Below are 16930 nucleotides of genomic sequence, written 5' to 3' on the forward strand. Positions count from 1 at the left end.
TTCTCAAGTGATTAAAAGGTGGAAACTCGTCAGTGTTTGTGAAGAACTGAAGTGTGAATCCTGAGCCGCTTCTGCTGCTTGTGGTTTGAGACTGGAGAGTGGCTCCAGGCGAGCAGCAATGCCAGCCGTGGCTTCCCCCAGACCCACCTCGCCTCGCCTCACCTCACTGTCCCCAGCCCCACCTCACCCTCACCACCCTCGGCCTGGAAGCCCGCCCTGGCCTCCTCCCTCCAGCCAGTGTGCTACCCCTGCCTGGCCAGGCCAGAGCTCCGCCTAGGGCAACCCTCTCCCAGGTGTGGAGGCCCCCGGGCAGTCCCGACTCCTATGCCCATCTCAAGAACCTTTCCCGGGGACAGAGACACCAGGCCTGAGAGAGGAAGGCCCAGTGGGGCATCCGGAGATGTGAGAACATTGCAGCTTCCCTCTGAGGACAGAGCTTGAGGGCCAAGCATCCACCGACAGCTTGGTCTTGCCCTCTGAAGCCCAGGTACCATGCAGGCAGCCGTGCCTACAGGGCCCTTGTCTGCGCTTTTCTTAATTCCCTTTGTCCTTCGCACACAGCAGTGGCCTGACCATCTCTGCCTCCACCCTGCACTGCTCTGTGTAGCCCCTGGGGCCTCTGAGCCCCGATCACGCTGCGTCTTCTGGGAACACTGCTGTCTCCAATGCACCAGCCTTTCTCTGTTTTGCAGCAGGCAGCCTCACGTGCGTGCCCAGGGCTGGCCGGCGGCTTGTCTCACTGGGCAGAGGTCCAGAGGTGTGGAAGGGCCTCAGCTGCGGCCGTGCTGCACTCCAGTTCTTTGAAAACTTCTCTCATTGAGAGTCCAATTAGAGCTAAGTTACAATTTTTTCACTCTGAGCTCTGAAGGATGTACTAGTTACAACCTCACTGGGGTCTGGCCTCATGTATGGACATGACAGTAAACTCATCTGTCTGTCTGTCTGTCCTTCTCTCGGGTCCTGCCATGGGCCAGGTGCCCACCTGGGCCTTGGAGATTCAGTGGGACTTGGACCCGTGGGGAGTGCCAGGGACACATGAGGTGATGCTGGTGGCAGAACTGTGCCATTGACTTGGAGATTTCAGAGAAGAGGGCAAGGTTCTAGGTGGTTCCGTCCTCAAAGGATGAGGGAGCATTTGGTTTCCATGTGGAGGTGACTGCAGGTACCAGGATGGGGCAAGTGCATGACAGGTCCAGTGTTGGGGCCCCAGGGCAGGAAGGGAAAGCAGGCGCCGCACCCCATCCACTTGGACAGGGAACCAACCTCGCCGCTGCGCCGTGGTGGATGTGGCCTGAGCCAAGGAAGGGCAGGCCAGAGGGGTGAACGCGAGGCCAGGAGGTGGGGTCCACAAGCCTGGTGGGTGTGGGTCAGGCATGGCAGGTGAGGCTGGTGGACCCTGTGTGCAGGAGGGTGGCAGGTGGAGAGCCTAGGCTTCAGGAAGCTGTGGGCATCCGCGGAGGCAAGCTCAGCAGTGCCCGTCCAGCTTGGTCACAGCCTTGTGGAGCCTGTCTCCCCCTGACAGGCACGCCCACACTCGGGATCAAACTAAGTGGAGCCTGCAGTTCATCCTGGGGAAGGACTCAGGTGAGTCCCCGTGTGGATTCATTTCTTGGGGCTGCCCTAACAAAGTTCCACACACGAGGGGCCTGAAAACAACAGAAATTTACTCTCTCATGATTCTGGAGGCCAGAAGTCCAAAGCTGAGGGGTCTCCAGGGCTGTGTGGCCCCGGTGGCTCTGGGGAAGCCCCTTCTTCCCCTCCCAGCTTCTGCTGGTGACTGGCGATCCTCGGTGCCCTTGGTGTGTGGCCACATCCCTCCAGCCTCTTTTCCATCCTCACATGGTCCTTTCCAGGCGTCTTCCCCTACTCCATCTCTTACAGGACAGTTGCCGTTGGATTTAGGGCCCACCTGGTCAATCCAGGATGTGCTGCGTAACTTAATTACATCTAAGATCCTTTTTCCAAATAAGGCTGTGTTCACAGGTTCTGGGGATTAGGATGTGGACAAAGCTTTTGGGGGCCACCATTCAGCCCACTACACCACGTGACCCCAGGCAGGGTCCTTCTTTCTAGGGTGCCCTCTCCCTCTGCCCCAGTTGGGTAGTGCCCAGTCCGAGTTCCCAGGAATCCTCCCAGTCCTGCATCACGGGACAGCAATCAGAATGGGGCAGAGAGGGAAGGGGCCTCTGGCTGGGGAGAGCCTGGGAGGGTCCCAGGGCTGGCTGTGGAGTGGACCTGGGCCCCATGGGAAGGGCTGATGCAAAACATCTTATTTCGAGAGCTTGAGATTTTCCCTGGGGGTGCCCACCTCCCCCCAGGCTCGGTGCCCACCCACCCTCCTGGGGCTCAGTGCCCACGTTCCCACAGGCTCAGTGCCCACCCACCCTCCTGGGGCTCAGTGTCCACCTTCCCACAGGCTCAGTGCCCTCCCTCCCTCCCCGGGCTCAGTGTCCACCTCCCCCCAGGCTCAGTGCCCTCCCTCTCTCCCCTGGGCTCAGTGCCCACCTCCCCCCAGGCTCGGTGCCCACCCACCCTCCTGGGGCTCAGTGCCCACCTCCCCCCAGGCTCGGTGCCCACCCACCCTCCTGGGGCTCAGTGCCCACCTTCCCACAGGCTCAGTGCCCTCCCTCCCTCCCCTGGGCTCAGTACCCACCTCCCCCCAGGCTCGGTGCCCACCCTCCCTCCCCTGGGCTCAGTGCCCACCTCCCCCCAGGCTCAGTGCCCTCCCTCCCTCCCCTGGGCTCAGTGCCCTCCCTGAGCTCAGCAGACCCTCCTTGGCATGTTCAGCACCTGAGCCTCTCCTGAAGGTGGCAAGCAGGCACCAGGCTGGGTACAGGGTCCCTGGGTGCCAGTCCCCATGCCACTGATCCCTAGCCTCCGCTCTGAACCCCAGAGATGCAGATGGCAACAGGACTGTCCTATTGGACTGTGAGCCTTGAGATGAGGCAGGTGCCATGAGGCAGGAGGTGCCAGGCCAGGGTCAGCTCTGTGGTGGCTGCAGACACCACCCACTGTGCTGGGTGTTTGCCTGACTCCTGAGCTGGGTGTTTGCCTGACTCCTGAGCTGGGTGTTTGCCTTACTCCTGAGCTGGGTGTTTGCCTTACTCCTGAGTGGGCTGAAGGCCCCCAGAACCCAGTGAAAGCTCCCTCCCTCTTCTTTTTCAGGCTGACCCTTGGCCCTCTGCCTGCCCTGCCGGCTGGCTCTCACTCATCCCGGTAAGTGCCCTGTGTCTGGCATGGTGGGAAGTCCCCAAGCCTGGCAGTTTGAGGCACCAGCTCAGGGGCATGGGAGCAGCTGCAATTTGGGAAGGATGGAGAGGGACACCAGGGCTGCCCATTGAGGTGGCCCCAGCCATGCCCTGCTGCACACACCCCCTGCTTGGATGCAGGCGTGGGGTCATCTCCACGGTTACCGGCACAGGGTGAAGGTCAAGGAGTGGCCGTGGCTGAAGAGGGGAGAATGGCCTGTGTTTAGGAATATGAACAGCAGCGTCGTATGCTGCAGGGATGAAGAGGAGTTGAGAGAGCAATTGCAGAAGCTAAGGCCCAGAGAGGAGGGGTCTGCAGAGGCCACTCAGCAGCCCAGGACTCCCAGCTCCAGCTTCCTTCTGGGAAGCTAGGGTTGGGGAAGGGGCTGGTGTGGATTTGTCCCCCACCCCCAGGGTCCCCTCACCTGGCCGGTTCCTCTCCTCTGGGCTGGACTCCCCCTGTAGCATCACAGCATTGGACCAGGGCTGTGGGGGCAATGGGCCTGGGCCAGGGTCAGGTGGGTCTTTTGCTTGCTTCCGCCTCTGCTGAGTTTATGAGTGTGGGGCTTTTGGCAGGGCAAGGGCAGGGGCGAGCCTGGCTCCCGCTTCCAGCGCAGGCCTTGTCCGCTCTTGCATTTGCCTGTCCAGTAAGTGGTGGTGTGTTCCCGAGAGCGCCGGCTGCCTCTGGGCTCTTATCCTCATGGGTTGTCATCCCTGAAGCTGTGTGTTGGCCACCTCATTGCCTGCGGATTCCTCCCAGCCCTGGGGTGTGCTCACCCCAAGCCCCTTCCTCCCGTGGCTCCCTCACCCGGTCTCCTTCCAGCAAACTTCCTCCTCCATCAAAGCTGGGCCCCTCCTCTGGGAGGCGTTCCCCACAGGGCCTGGCCTCTCCTCTGGACCCTGCAGCCCCAGCTGTCTGAGAACTGCCTGCCTCATCGTCCAGGCTGGGCCGTGGCCCAGGAGTTCCTCACCTGCTGTTTGATCTCAACCCTCCTGCAAGGAGGAAGGAGAATGGGAAGAGGCCCCACTCTGTCCGTGCCCACCTCGCTGCCCTCTGTCTGTCTGCCTGCTGTGGCCAGCCTTCTGCTGAAGGTGTGGTCTGCCCTTGGCCACCTGAGGGGACTGAGGCTGGCGCAGGCTGGGGACGCCAGGGTGGCTGTGCCCATGCTAAGGAGGCCCCAGACCTAAAAGCCCAAGCTCCTCACCCTCTAAGAGACAGTGGGGGGTCTGCAGCCCAAACGGGCTGCGAGGGGGGCCTTGGCAGCAGGGCTGGGGCTGCAGACACAGCTGGGGAGATGGAGCTCCTTAGCCTGGGAGCTGCCCTTTTTGAGTGACCCGACACCAAGGCCTATGGGGCAGCTTGGGACCTGCACAGCTGGTTATGGGGCTGGGGTCCAGGGTTTGTTGGGAGCCTGAATTCGGGGGGCCGTGCCCTAGGAAGCCTGGTGGGCAAGATGAGGCCCCTGCAGCTTTGCGGCCCTGTGCTCCGTAGCCTCTGTCACCCTCAAATCCTGCTGTGAGGGTGGCCCCAGGCCCCAGAAAGCCCCTTTCTCTAGCTGCCTCTGCCCAGGGGTCCTGTCCTCCCTGGGCAAGTTCTGGGAGGAGAGGGAGGGCGCTCAGCACCCAGTGGCTAGAATCCCCATTCCCCGCTTCCGCGCTCTGGGCCTGGGCAGGGCACTGGGCTTGGTGGGGGCATAGCAGCCCTGGGAGGAGCAGAATTCTGAGCAGGCCCTGGGGCAGGGGCCGATGAGTATGGGAACGTGCTTTGCCACTCAGCCATAATGTGGTTTCTAGCAAACCAGATGTTAGCAGAGCTGGTGTGGGTGTGGGGACACGACAGTAGGAGTTGAGAAATGCCGGAGGCCAGGCCTAGTCCCTCAGTCCCTTGGTGTCAAAGGGCACAGAGGTGGCCACCTTGAAATTCATAGAACCGGGTGCAAGACCTAACAGCCCTCTGTGTGGCCTCAGATGGCAGAGCAGGGCGGCAGCAGCTGCCCTGGCAGGAGGAGCGTGCTGGTAAGGTGACACCATCCCTGTGTGTGCTGTAAATGCTGCTCTGTGCTGGGCCTGACACCCAGGGTGCAAGTCGTTTCAGGTTTGCTGGGGAGAAGCCGAGTATTCAGAGGTGGCCCTGGGCAGAGGCAGCAGGGAGCTTCCTCCCAGGGATGCAGCTGACCTTGCGCTGGAGCCAGAGAGCCCTGGTCTCTGATCACAGGATGGGAGGGCAGGAGCAGTGGAAGGTAGGGGTTAAAACCCGGATGGTGGATGAGGGGCAGCCCAGGGCCCCAGGCAGCTTTCAGGACCTCACGGGGTAGAAGGCAGGAAGTGCCGGCTACTTGGTGCTGCCCAGGGAGCAGGGAACAGGAAGTCCCGGGTGGGGAGGAAGCGCTGGCGGCCACAGGCCTCAGATGCAGCAGGAGTGAGCTGTGGGCACAGCTGTGGGGCAGCCAGGCGTGTCAGGCCTCACATGTCTGGGAGATGCAAGCTGCCTGGGCTGGTGGTCCCTGAGCCACATGGCCTCCCTGGGCCCCAGGACACCGGCCCCGAGCAGGTCACAAGGACGGAGGGCCATGTGTTGGGTCAGCACCATCAGGTCAGTGGGGCGGCCCCAGGACTGGGGGCTAGGGAGGCGGCACTGGTCCAGCACCTGAAGAACCAGTAAGGGGGCCCCACGTGGGAGCCACAGCCTTCCCCGGGGCTGGCCGTGGGGGCCCACAGGAGCTGGCCCTGGGCCTGCAAAAGGCAACAGGCTGTGAGGAGAGTGGCCTCTGTCTGGCTTGAGAGGCCCCTGAGCTGGCAGGCACAGGGCAGGCCAGAGAGGGAATGTGATGCTAGAACCACCCACCCCTGTCACGTGCGGCTGATAGGGAGGTGGGGGCCAGCCTGCTGGGGTGGGGCCCAGGTTCGGGAACTTCCCGTGATACAGCTTGCAGGGTGGCCTTGGTGTTTGGGTCCGAAGTACACACATGTTGTGTGTGTGAGTGTGTGTTTCTGTTGGTGGGGGGGAACGGAGAGAGCTGCACAAGGTCCCTGCTGCCCACCTGGGGAGTGCCATGCTCTGAAACCTGCTGCAATGTGGAGGACCCGCAGGGACCTCAGGGACTGCTCACGGAGCCCAGGCTGTGCCACCCTGCCCCTGGCCGGCAGTGCTTCTCTGGCATAGCTGGTTACTGGGCCTTTACGGGAAAATTTTGGTTTTGATTATGTTAACAGAGAAAGATTCTGGGAACAGGAAGGAAAAAAGGGAAACCGAAAAAGAAGAGCAGACAGCTGTGGGGAGGCCGGAGCAGGCAGCCAGGGCTCCACGGTGGACGCCGCCTCATCTGCACATCCCACCCCTGCCACCGGCCACCCACTGTGTGCCAAACTGGGCCGTGGCTGTGCTGGGCCGGGGGTGGCGCATGAGCCACCGTTTACTGGCTGTGTGACTTTGGCCAAGTTTCTTCGTCAGTGACTTGGGGAGGACTCTGGTTTGAAGCTCAAGGTGTTGGATGATGGGGCGATCGCTGAGAAGCACAGAGCTTGGCCCACAGGGAGTGCCCAGTGCACTCGGCACAAAGCTTGATCCTCTCCCAGCCTCTATACCCAAGTCTGTAAAATAGAGGTAAAGTATTGAGCTCAGGTGGACCCTGGGCGATTTAGTGAGCTGTGAGGTGCAGCTTGGCACTGAGCCCTGGCAGGGCTGGGAGTGGTGGTGATGATTCTGTGCTCAGGCTGCAGGACACTGAGACACTGAAGACCGCACATGACAGGTCTTGTTGGTCATTGGAGGCTGTGTGTGTGTGTGTGAGTGAGTGCTTGCATATGCATGAGTGAGCGTGATGAATGTGTATATCAGTATACATATGGGTGTGAGTGTGCACGTATGAGTAGACATGTGAGTGCATGAGTGTGTATGAGAACATATGAGAGTGAGTGGGCATGGGGGAGAATGAGTGCATGTATATGTGTGAGTACGGATGGTGTGAATGTTAACTGTACACGCGTGAGTGTGACAGCATGCGCGTATATGAGTGTGTGAATAAATGCACAGGGTGACCTGGTATCTTCTCCCTTTGGGTTGGCTCCCCAGCCCCAACTTGCCCTGTGGCTCCCACAAATGGGGCCAACCTGATCACCACTAACAGTAAGTCCTTGACCCTGTGGTCACATGAGGTACTGGCTCCCTCACCACAGCCAGGATGATCCTGCAGGAGCCCAGCCTTCCAGAGCCCCCACCCTGCTCCTATGCAGGGGCTCACGCCTGTGTGCACGAGAGCTGTGCAGCTCATGTGCACATCCTGTGTGAGTGCACCACCTGTGACATTAACTGGGTGTGCAGAGACACAGTGCACATGAGGGCCTGCACGGGCCATGACCACACACGCCTCAGGGCTCATGGGTCCCCAGGATGGTGGGAGCCACAGAGCCTGCATTAAATGGAACCTGATGGGGTGTCTCTGTGGGACTGAGCACTTTTCACCTGACTGCTCTGGCCCCAGCAGCCTCAGGCCTTGGGGTCACCTGAAGCAATTACAACTTTGAGAGAAGGTAGGGAGATGAGCACAGAAACAGAGACCTGGAGAGTGTATCCCAGGTGCCCCGTCTTCCCTAATGCGCACGTGCACACGCACACACGCACAAGTGTACAGGCTCAAATGCAAATCTCCACGTGTGCACACATGCAAAGATCACATACTTTCTGGAAGGGCTCATGGAGCCCAGCAGCCACCACCAGCTTTGGCCACCCAACGCTGGCCCATGTGTCTCCAGAGCCCTGCCGCAGAGAGCAGCTGCAGAGGTGTCAGGGGACTCTGAGAGTGGACTTCTCCATACCCATTTTACACTGGAGGAGGTGGGGGCTCAGTGGAAGAACGGGCCCAGGAAGGATGTGAACCCAGATCTTCAGCACTCTCCCTCACAGTTCCTGCCCATGTTAACTCAGCCGACACCGCAGCAGCATGGTGACAGGTCCCCCCAGGGTGTCTGCCTCTACAGAGGAAGGGACTGAAGCACCCAGAGAGCTGGCAGGTAGGCCTGTGGAGTCCCCTGGAATGAATGAATGAAATTTAACCATCAGGTCCCTGGAAGAGGGGCTGGGCACTTAGAAGCACAGCCAGGGAGGCCTGGCCAGCTAGGAGTGTGGGTGCTCCTTGGGGATGCCCCTTGGTTTTCCCGAGCACAGGTGGAGCCAGAGTCTGCGAGCTGGGCTGAAATTCCCCAAAAGCAGCATGGTCACCACGGCCTCCATGGCCCATCATCACCCTCAGCCTCAGCCGACCTTTCCCCTTTCTGCTCTCAGTCTGGCCTGGCATTGGGCTCCTGGCCAGGTACCACCCCCTGGCACAGGGCAGGGCCAGGTGGGGCAGAGGATAGTAAGGTGGCAGGCGTGGGTTTCCCCTTGAATGGCCCCTCCTCTGGAGAGGGGCTGCGGGTGTCCGCGTCTGTCCCTGAAGCGAGGAATTCCCAGGGGAGGTGAGGGTGCCACATGACCTGCCCTTGTCATGACCTGCCCCCCTGCCCAGGGTCAGCTGATGATCACCTAAGAGCCTTCATCCTGCCCACAGCGGGACAGCAGCCAGGCAGGAATGAGCCCCTCACAGGCCTGCCCCTACCTGGCCACTGAGCTGGACCCATGTAGGACTGTAACCTGTCCCTGCAACTCTTCCTGCTGAGCCTTGTCCAGGTGTGGAGCCAGGAGGAGGTGGTGGGTTCCATCTGTCCTCACAGTGGTTCCTCCCACTTTGACACACAGGCCAGGTCTTCTTATAGCTTTTGGGTGGCGGGGGCACAGTGGGGAGTGATGCCCCAGGGTAGGGGCTCTGTTTCAGCTTCCTATGCCTTCCAGGCAACTTGCAGTCCCTGTCACCCACGGGGTGAACATTCATCCTTCTTTTGGGGCTCCCTGGGTGTCCCCCCTGGGCTGGGTCTGAGCTGGTGAGGATGGGAGACAATGACCGACTAGTGTGGTCAGTGTTAGGGGCAGAGAAGGCTATGCTAGCCCCAAGGGAGGGACACAGGACTCCAGAGAGGTTATGGGAGACTGCCTGGAAGAGGGAACACTTGAACTAACTCTTCCTTTCATGTTTGGATTGTTGCTAGTATATAGAAATAGAATTGATTTTTGTATGTTGATCTTGTATCCTGCCACCTTGCTGCTCATTTATTCTAATATTTTTTTTTTTTTTTTTTTTGAGATGAAGTCTCATTCTTGTTCTCCAGGCTAGAGTGCAATGGTGCGATCTTGGCTCACTGCTACCTCCACCTCCCGGGTTCAAGCGATTCTCCTGCCTCAGCCTCCCAAGTAGCTGGGATTACAGGTGCCTGCCACCTTGTATTTTTAGTAGAAAAGGGGTTTCACCATGTTGGCCAGGCTGGTCTTGAACTCCTGACCTCAGGTGATCCGCCCACCTCAGCCTCCCAAAGTGCTGGGATTACAGGTGTGAGCCACTGCACATGGCTATTCTAATAATTTTTAAGTGGATTCCTTGGAATTTTCTGTATGTAAAATAATGTAATCAGTGAAAAATTGTTCTTTCTTTCCATTCGGATACCTTTTATTTCTTTTTATTGCCTAATTACTCTGGTCAGAATCTCCAGTACTATGCTGAGTAGAAGTAGAGCGGACATCCTTTCCTTGTTCCTGTTCTTGGGGGAAAAACTTTCAGTCTTTTACCACTAGGTATGTTAGCTGTGGGTTTTTCGTAGAACCCTTTATCAGATTGAGGAAGTTCCCTTCTATTCCTGGTTTGTTGACTGTTCTCATCATGGAGGAGTGTTGAATTTTGTCAAATACTTTTTCTTCATCTATCAAAATCGTGTGGTTGTTTGTCCTTTATTCTGTTGATACGGTGTATTACATTAATTGTTTTGAATATTAAACCATCCTTGCATTCCTGGAATAAATCCCACTTGGTCTTGGTGTAGAATCCCTTTTATATGTTGCAGGATTCAGTTTGCTAGTATTTTGTTGAGGATGTTTATGTCTATACCCATAAGGGATATTGGTTGGTAGTTTTCTTGTGATGTCTTTGTCTGGTTTTGCTATTGGGATAATGCTGACCTCATAGAATGATTCCTTCCTTTTCTATTTTCTGGAAGTTTGTGAAGGAGCTGTGTTCTTTTGAGCCAACTCTTGATGGCTGGGTTAGTTCAATTTCAACTTTAGGCTGTGGCAACAGCATGGGCTGAGGCTTGCAAGTGGGTGCTTGCTCCATGCAGGTAACTGGAGCCATAGGGTCTGGCTGGCATAGGAGCACAGAAGGTAGAGGGCAGGAGTGGCTGAATCAGGAAGGGCCAGGTTGGCATGAGGAGGCCCTAGAGGTTTAGCACTGAGCAGTGATGGGAATGGTGTGCCTGTTGATTCTGTGCTGGGTGGAGGGGGCTGGAGGCCGAGGAGGCCTGAGGAGAGGAAGTGGAGGGGGCCAAGAGGCAATGGAGAGGGGCCCTGCAGGGTGGCTGGAAGGAGGTGGGAGCCTTGAGGCAGGCCAGACAAGGGCACTGAGAACAGAGGCACAGAGATGGGACAGAGCCTTGAAGGCTGGGTGCAGTGGGAAGAAGCCCAGAGAGCGGGCCTGAGGTGGGGCCTTGAAATCAGGGTAGGTGCCCAGGATGGAACAGCTAGGTGGGGTCAGGCCCAGGCTGTTAGAGCCATACCTGCACCTGGCCCATCTTGGTGGCAGCTTGTGTGCAGGTAGAAGATGGAGGAGGCAGGATGCCTGGGAGGCCAGCAAGGGTCTCTGCCGGCCTTTGGCCACCCCAGGGGACTCTCCTGGGTGAGGCGCCTGCGTTTGGGCAAGCAGGTGGGAGGTGCCAAGGACCAGACCCCTGGCTCCTTGGAGAATCCGGGGCTGGAGGCTGGAGAAGGTGAGGGCGGGGCACGTGCCCGATCCCTTGCCCCGCTGCCGCCCTCCGTGAAGGTGCCGTTTTGCAGAGGCCACTCTCCCGAGGGAGCTGGTTGCAAGGGCCCGGCGAGATGGGACCTGGGCGGGGCCTCAGAGCCGAGGCTCCCGCGCCCGCTGTGGATTTCCAACCAAGCTGTGTGGACTTGCAGGTGTTGGGGGAGTGGAGCGGGAGGCCTCGTTTGCATCGAAGGCTTCTTGATTCCAGGCTGCACCAACAGATGTTGGCCTCCTGTCCCCAGCGCCCACCAACCTCCTTGCAGCGTGGGGAAACTGAGGCCCGCAGGGGGCGGCCGCGCACGGTGACGCGGCAGGGGGCGAGGCCGGGAGGGGCGGGCCCAGGATCCTCACCTGCCCGCCCCGTCCCCCGCCGAGAGGGGAGGAGCCGGCGGCTGCCGGGCCAGGGCCGGCGGGCGCGGCGGGCATGGCGGGCTCCGGGCCGCGGCCGCGGAGCTGGGGCTGGCGGGAGGGGGGCGCCCGGGACGAGGCGGCGGCGGCCAGGGGGCGCGGCCCAGGGCCGTGCCGGTGCTCGCAGGGGAGGCGGGCGTGGACCGCCCCGGGGAAGCCGGCTGTGCCCGCCGCGTGGACGCCGTGAGTACCGAGCCCCGGCCCGCGACCCCGAGCCCCGGGACCCGGGCCGCGAGCTTCCGGGTCTGGACCCCGCACCCCGAGCCCCTGGACCCGGGCTGCGAGCCCCGGGCGCTGCTGGTCGCCCACGCGCTTCTTGGGGGAACAAAGGCGGGCGTGGACCGTCCCGGCGGGCGGATGGGGGACTCAGGCCGGCACGGGGCTTGTCGGTCTGCGGGCAGCTCCCCGCGGGCGGACTGGGCACGGGGCTCCCTCCTCCATCCCCACTGCGGGGCTCCCTTGGGCCGGGGGCGGTAGGGCGGGGGCCGGGGTGTGGCGGCGCCTTTGTTCCAAACCTTGGCCTGTGGTTGGGGGTCCTGCGGCTGGGCCCGCCCCTGATCCCTCCCCGCCCAGAGGGGCTGTCTTTGGGTGCAGAAGGAGCTGATGGGTCCAGCCGAGTGACCCAGGCCGAGGCCGGCAGAAGACAGCCTGATGCCTTGGAGACTTCCTCTTGCACTTTTGTTGGAGGGTGCTGGTTTGCTAAAAGCGGAGAGTACTTTTCTTTTTATTTATTTCGGTTTTAATTTTTTATTTTTAGCTCCAGCTCAGGCTGGAGAGCAGTGGCCAGTCATAGCTTACTGCCTCCTGGAACTCCTGGCTCAATCGACCCTCTCCAGGATTAGCCTCCTCCAGGGACTATGTGTGCACCACCAAGCTCAGCTAATTATTTTTTAGAGATGGTGGTCTCTATATGTTGCCCAGGCTGGTCTTGAACGCCTGAGCTCACGTGATCCGCCTGCCTTGGCCTCCCAAAGTGCTGGGATTACAGGCGTGAGCCACTGCGTCCGGCTATTTTATTTATTTATAGAGACAGTGTCTCACTTTGTTGCCCAGGCTGGAGTGCAGTGGTATGATCATAGACCACTGCAGCCTCAAACTCTTGGGCTCAAGTGATCCTCCTGCCTCAGCCTCCTAGAGCAGCTGGGACTACAGATGTGCCCCACCATGCCTGACTAATTAAAAAAAATTTTTTTTTGGAGATAGGTTCTTGCTATGTTGCCCTGGCTTAGTTTCCTTTTTGTATGTTTTTTGGGGTTGGAGCTGTAGTGGAACCAGTCCCAGCCCCACTGGGCATCTGGGTCTGACCTTAGCTGCTCCACTAAGGGCTTAACAGGACACTGGCCACAGGCCTGCTCCCATCCAACTCCACTGGGGCCACAGGAGGGACCCTGCCTAGGATGGAGTGAGGGCAGGCACAGACCAAACAGTGCAGGGTGGGGGGTACTGTTCACTGGGACCAGAGATAAGGAAGATGCTGGATTTAAGTGGACAATGAGGGTGCCTAGCAGAAGAGGAGACTCTTAACCTGGGTTGTGATCGATGAGTAGAAGTTCTCTGCATGGGAAGGGGTGGAGGGCATTTCAGGCAGAGGAGGAAGCATTAAACAGCATGGTGTATCTCAAGGAGAGCAGCTGGAGCGTGAGTAAGGGGGAGTGGAGTAGGGGGCAGGGCATGACATGGGGTCCCGTGGGCCTGGGTTAGCCCCCAGGCAGTCGCTGGTCCTCCACTGACTGTGTGGTCCTTGCTTGGGCTCAGAGGGAAGGGGAGTGATATCCTGGGCTGGTGGGGTGGATAGCAGCCAACCCACCAAATGGTGGTCACGGCCACTGCTGACAACAGTGTGCTGTGTGCTGGGCTGGGTGTCCACTCTGTCCTCCAGCATCTGAGGCTTGGGATCTCCCAGAAAGTCACACCAGGATGGGAGCCCAGCTCGTTTGACCTGGGAACTGGGGGCTCTTGGCTGCTCACTTGCCTTCTTCCCGTCTAGGCCTCTTATAGGCTCACCTGGCACTGGGACTTGAAGTAGTTATGGCCTGAGGTCTGACTTACCTGTGCTGGCGGTTTTCTGAGTTCGTTCATTTCTACCCAGCCCCCATGGGGCCTTGCGCTCAGTGGCTGTGTGCAGAATGAACCAGTGGAGAGAAAGGGCTGCACGTAGCGCTCAGGATCCTGGGGTCGGGTGTGTGGCCGAGTGGACCAGGGGCTGACTGAGTGGACCAGGTGGCTCTGTCTCTCCCTGGGGTTCCACCCAGAAGCCCAAGGCCTTCAGAAAAGGGGTTTCCTTGCCTGTTGTGGCCCTACCCTCCATGCTGTGTCCTGGATCTTGGCAGTGTCCCCCTGAGCGCCCCAGCTCAGCCATCTCCTGCCTGACCGTAGCTGAGCCGCGTGCCTTTGTCCTTTATTGCAGCTTAATGGCGGCTGAAGAGATGCATTGGCCTGTCCCTATGAAGGCCATTGGTGCCCAGAACCTGCTAACCATGCCTGGGGGCGTGGCCAAGGCTGGCTACCTGCACAAGAAGGGTGGTACCCAGCTGCAGCTGCTGAAATGTGAGTCCCCGGGGTGATAGGGAGCACAGTGGGAGGGCATGGGGGCAGGGCTAGCCACGTAAGTGAGCATCCTCTCCGAGCCTCTGCTTCCTCATGTGCTGTGCCCTCTGGATTTTCCCATTCCCTCTCTGGTGGCTGGCACCCCTAGAGAACCAGAGGTTGACCTCCCTAGCCCCCAGGACTGTAGCAAGGTCCAGGGTGGTGCACAGTGCTGGCCAGCTGGCAAGGGGAGCTGCAGCCTGTAGCCAGGACCCGGGGACCACAGGTGGCCAGGCAGGTCTGGCCTCTGGTGCTGCCCTCACTGAAACCGTGAGTGTTCAGCAAGTTAGTTGGTCACTTGGCCCACAGTGAACCCATGTGTCAAGTCCTGGCTGGGTGCTGGACCTCTGGAGCTGCACAAGACCCAGGCTCTGGCCCCCAGGACAGCTGGCTGGGAGGAAGAAGCAGCCCTCAGGCTTGAGAAATGCCCAAATGCTGAGATACTGAAGGCCAAGAGCAGCAGGGCCTGAGCAGCAGGTGCTCCGTGCCTTTGCAGTAGCAGTGCTCTCTGCCAGGGACTCCCTGGTCCTGGGCCGTCTGGTTGAGATGTCCAGTCTGGACTGATTGCTTCCTGTGCGGGCACTGGTCGAGCTGCTCTCCTCTTTGCACAGACAGCCTCCTCGGAGGAGCTGCAACTGGCTTGTCCCCCAGCCTGGGACAGGGCTGGGGCAGTGGAGTGAGGGTGGTTTCAGTGTAACTTTCCACCTAGGGGTGGCCCCACACCAGTGGCTCTCACTGGCAAACTCTCTGGGCTCCTGAGTCTCCCTCTTTTATTCTATTTTTTCGAGACAGGGTCTTGCTCTGTTGCCCAGGCTGGAGTGTAGTGGCATGATCATGGCTCACTGCAGCCTCAACCTTGCAGGCTCAGGTGATCCCCTCAGCTGGGACTACAGGCATGCCGCTATGCCCTGTTAATTTTTTTAAAGTTTCTTGTAGAGATGGAATTTCATTATGTTGCCCAGGCTGGCCTGGAGCTCCTGAGCTCAAACGATCCACCCGCCTTGGCCTCCCAAAGTGCTGCGATTACAGGTGTGAGCCACTGCATCCAGCCTATCTTTTATTTCTTTTTGTTTTTTATTTATTTATTTTTTTGAGATGGAGTCTTGTTCTGTTGCCCAGGCTGGAGTGCAGTGACTTGATCTTAGCTCACTGTAACCTCCACCTCCCGGGTTCCAGCAATTCTCCTGCCTCAGCCTCCTGAGTAGCTGGGATTACAGGCATGTGCCACCACGCCCAGCTAATTTTTGTATTTTTAGTAGAGACAGGGTTTCACCATGTTGGTCAGCCTGGTCTCGAACTCCTGACCTCAGGTGATCCCGTCTCGGCCTCCAAAAGTTCTGGGATTACAGGCATGAGCCACCGCGCCTGGCCTATTTATTATTTTTATGTCTCACTCTGTCACCCAGACTGCAGTGCAATGGCACGAACACAGCTCACTGCAGCCTCGACCTCCTGGGCTCAAATGATCCTCCCACCTCAGCCTCCCCAGTAGCTGGAACTACAGGTGTATGCCACCGTGTCCGGCTAAGTTTTGTATTTTTTGTAGAGATGGGGTTTCACATGTTGCTCAGGCTCACCCCATCTTTTGTTTTTAGAGACAGTCTCACTCTGTCACCTAGGCTGGAGTGCAGTAGCACGATCTTGGCTCACTGCAACCTCTGACTCCTGGGTTCAAGCAATTGTCCTGCTTCAGCCTCCTGAGTAGCTGGAATCACAGGCGTGTGCCACCACTCCTGGCTAATTTTTTATTTTTAGTAGAGATGCAGTTTCACCATGTTGCCCAGGCTGGTCTCAAACTCCTGACCTCAGGTGATCTGCCCACCTTGGCCTCCCAAAGTGCTGGGATCGCAGGCGTGAGCCACCGCACCCAGCCTTAGTCCCCCTCTTTTAGCTCTGGGGTAATGGGAGCCTCCAACAGCCCTGCAGCACCCAGCAAGTCAGCTGTGGCCTCCCTGGGCCTCTGGTCCTGGCTTTACCTTTCCTCGTGCTGGCTCCAGATAGCCCCCCAAATCTACCCCTTCTTTGTGGGCAGCCAGGCCTGCCCTCGGGTGGCGCTCTGGGGCTAGCCAGCGTGCCTACAATTTTTTCCGTATTTGGCCCCAGAGTGGGCTCCTGGGGAGGGGGCAGCATGCCAGCCTTGCTCCCTACTCTTCCATTTGATAAAGCTTGGAGGCAGGAGGCCTGGCCCCAAGTTGCCCTGGGGAGGGTCCTCACAGTGGGTCTTGGCAGCCGCCCCTCCAGGCTCACCCTCCTGCCCTTGCCACCTCCCACAGGGCCCCTGCGCTTTGTCATCATCCACAAACGCTGCGTATACTACTTCAAGAGTAGCACCTCCGCCTCTCCGCAGGGCGCCTTCTCCCTGAGTGGCTATAACCGGTAAGTGCCCGACCTGCCTGCTGACCTCAGGCCCCCACAGCCAGCGGGTCTCTCCCGGCAGATTCCCAGCTGGGCCTGCCCCTTATTCCCACCCAAGGAAGGTGCTTTCCCGAAGCAGCCTTTGTGCCCATCCCCTGCCCTCCCCGCCCAGCCTCCACAGTGCCTCGCCCTCTCCGCGTGTCCTGCCCTCAGGCCCAGGACCTCGGGTGTGCCAGGGTCTTCCTGTGGCTTTGTGCACAGGTCCCAGAGGCCTGGACAGCCTGCTCTCCAGAGTCTCCACTCGGCCACCACCTAGTGACTTCTGCATCTCTCCTCCCTCCCCGCCTTGCCCCTTCACCCACCGTGACCTCTTTCCAGGCAGCCCAGACCCCAGCCAGCCCAGGCCCTGTCCCAAACACAGGCCGGGCCCCAGGATTCCCTGCTCCAGGGTCC

At 59.3% G+C, this 16930-nt stretch overlaps 1 protein-coding gene across 7 annotated transcripts in view; it reads left to right on the top strand.

Annotated features, from left to right (window-relative positions):
* SH3BP2 (SH3 domain binding protein 2) overlaps positions 1-16930 on the top strand; it is a 40625-nt gene that overhangs the window by 13192 nt on the left and 10503 nt on the right. Inside the window, exons 1-4 of one of the 7 annotated variants that reach the window (XM_055245756.2) lie at positions 1423-1584; positions 3166-3216; positions 13944-14083; positions 16396-16498. In XM_055245756.2, coding sequence (XP_055101731.1) covers positions 13948-14083; positions 16396-16498 — 239 coding nt within the window. In that variant the 5' untranslated portion in view covers positions 1423-1584; positions 3166-3216; positions 13944-13947. Of the gene's footprint in view, positions 1-1422; positions 1585-3165; positions 3217-5358; positions 5842-8238; positions 8259-11552; positions 11720-13678; positions 13691-13943; positions 14084-16395; positions 16499-16930 lie in introns of those variants that run through there. The other 6 variants (XM_055245758.2, XM_055245750.2, XM_063619703.1 and 3 more) reach the window with 6 other exon arrangements.

The sequence above is a fragment of the Symphalangus syndactylus genome, chromosome 16 (assembly GCF_028878055.3).
Source record: "Symphalangus syndactylus isolate Jambi chromosome 16, NHGRI_mSymSyn1-v2.1_pri, whole genome shotgun sequence".
Taxonomy (NCBI): Eukaryota; Metazoa; Chordata; class Mammalia; order Primates; family Hylobatidae; genus Symphalangus; species Symphalangus syndactylus.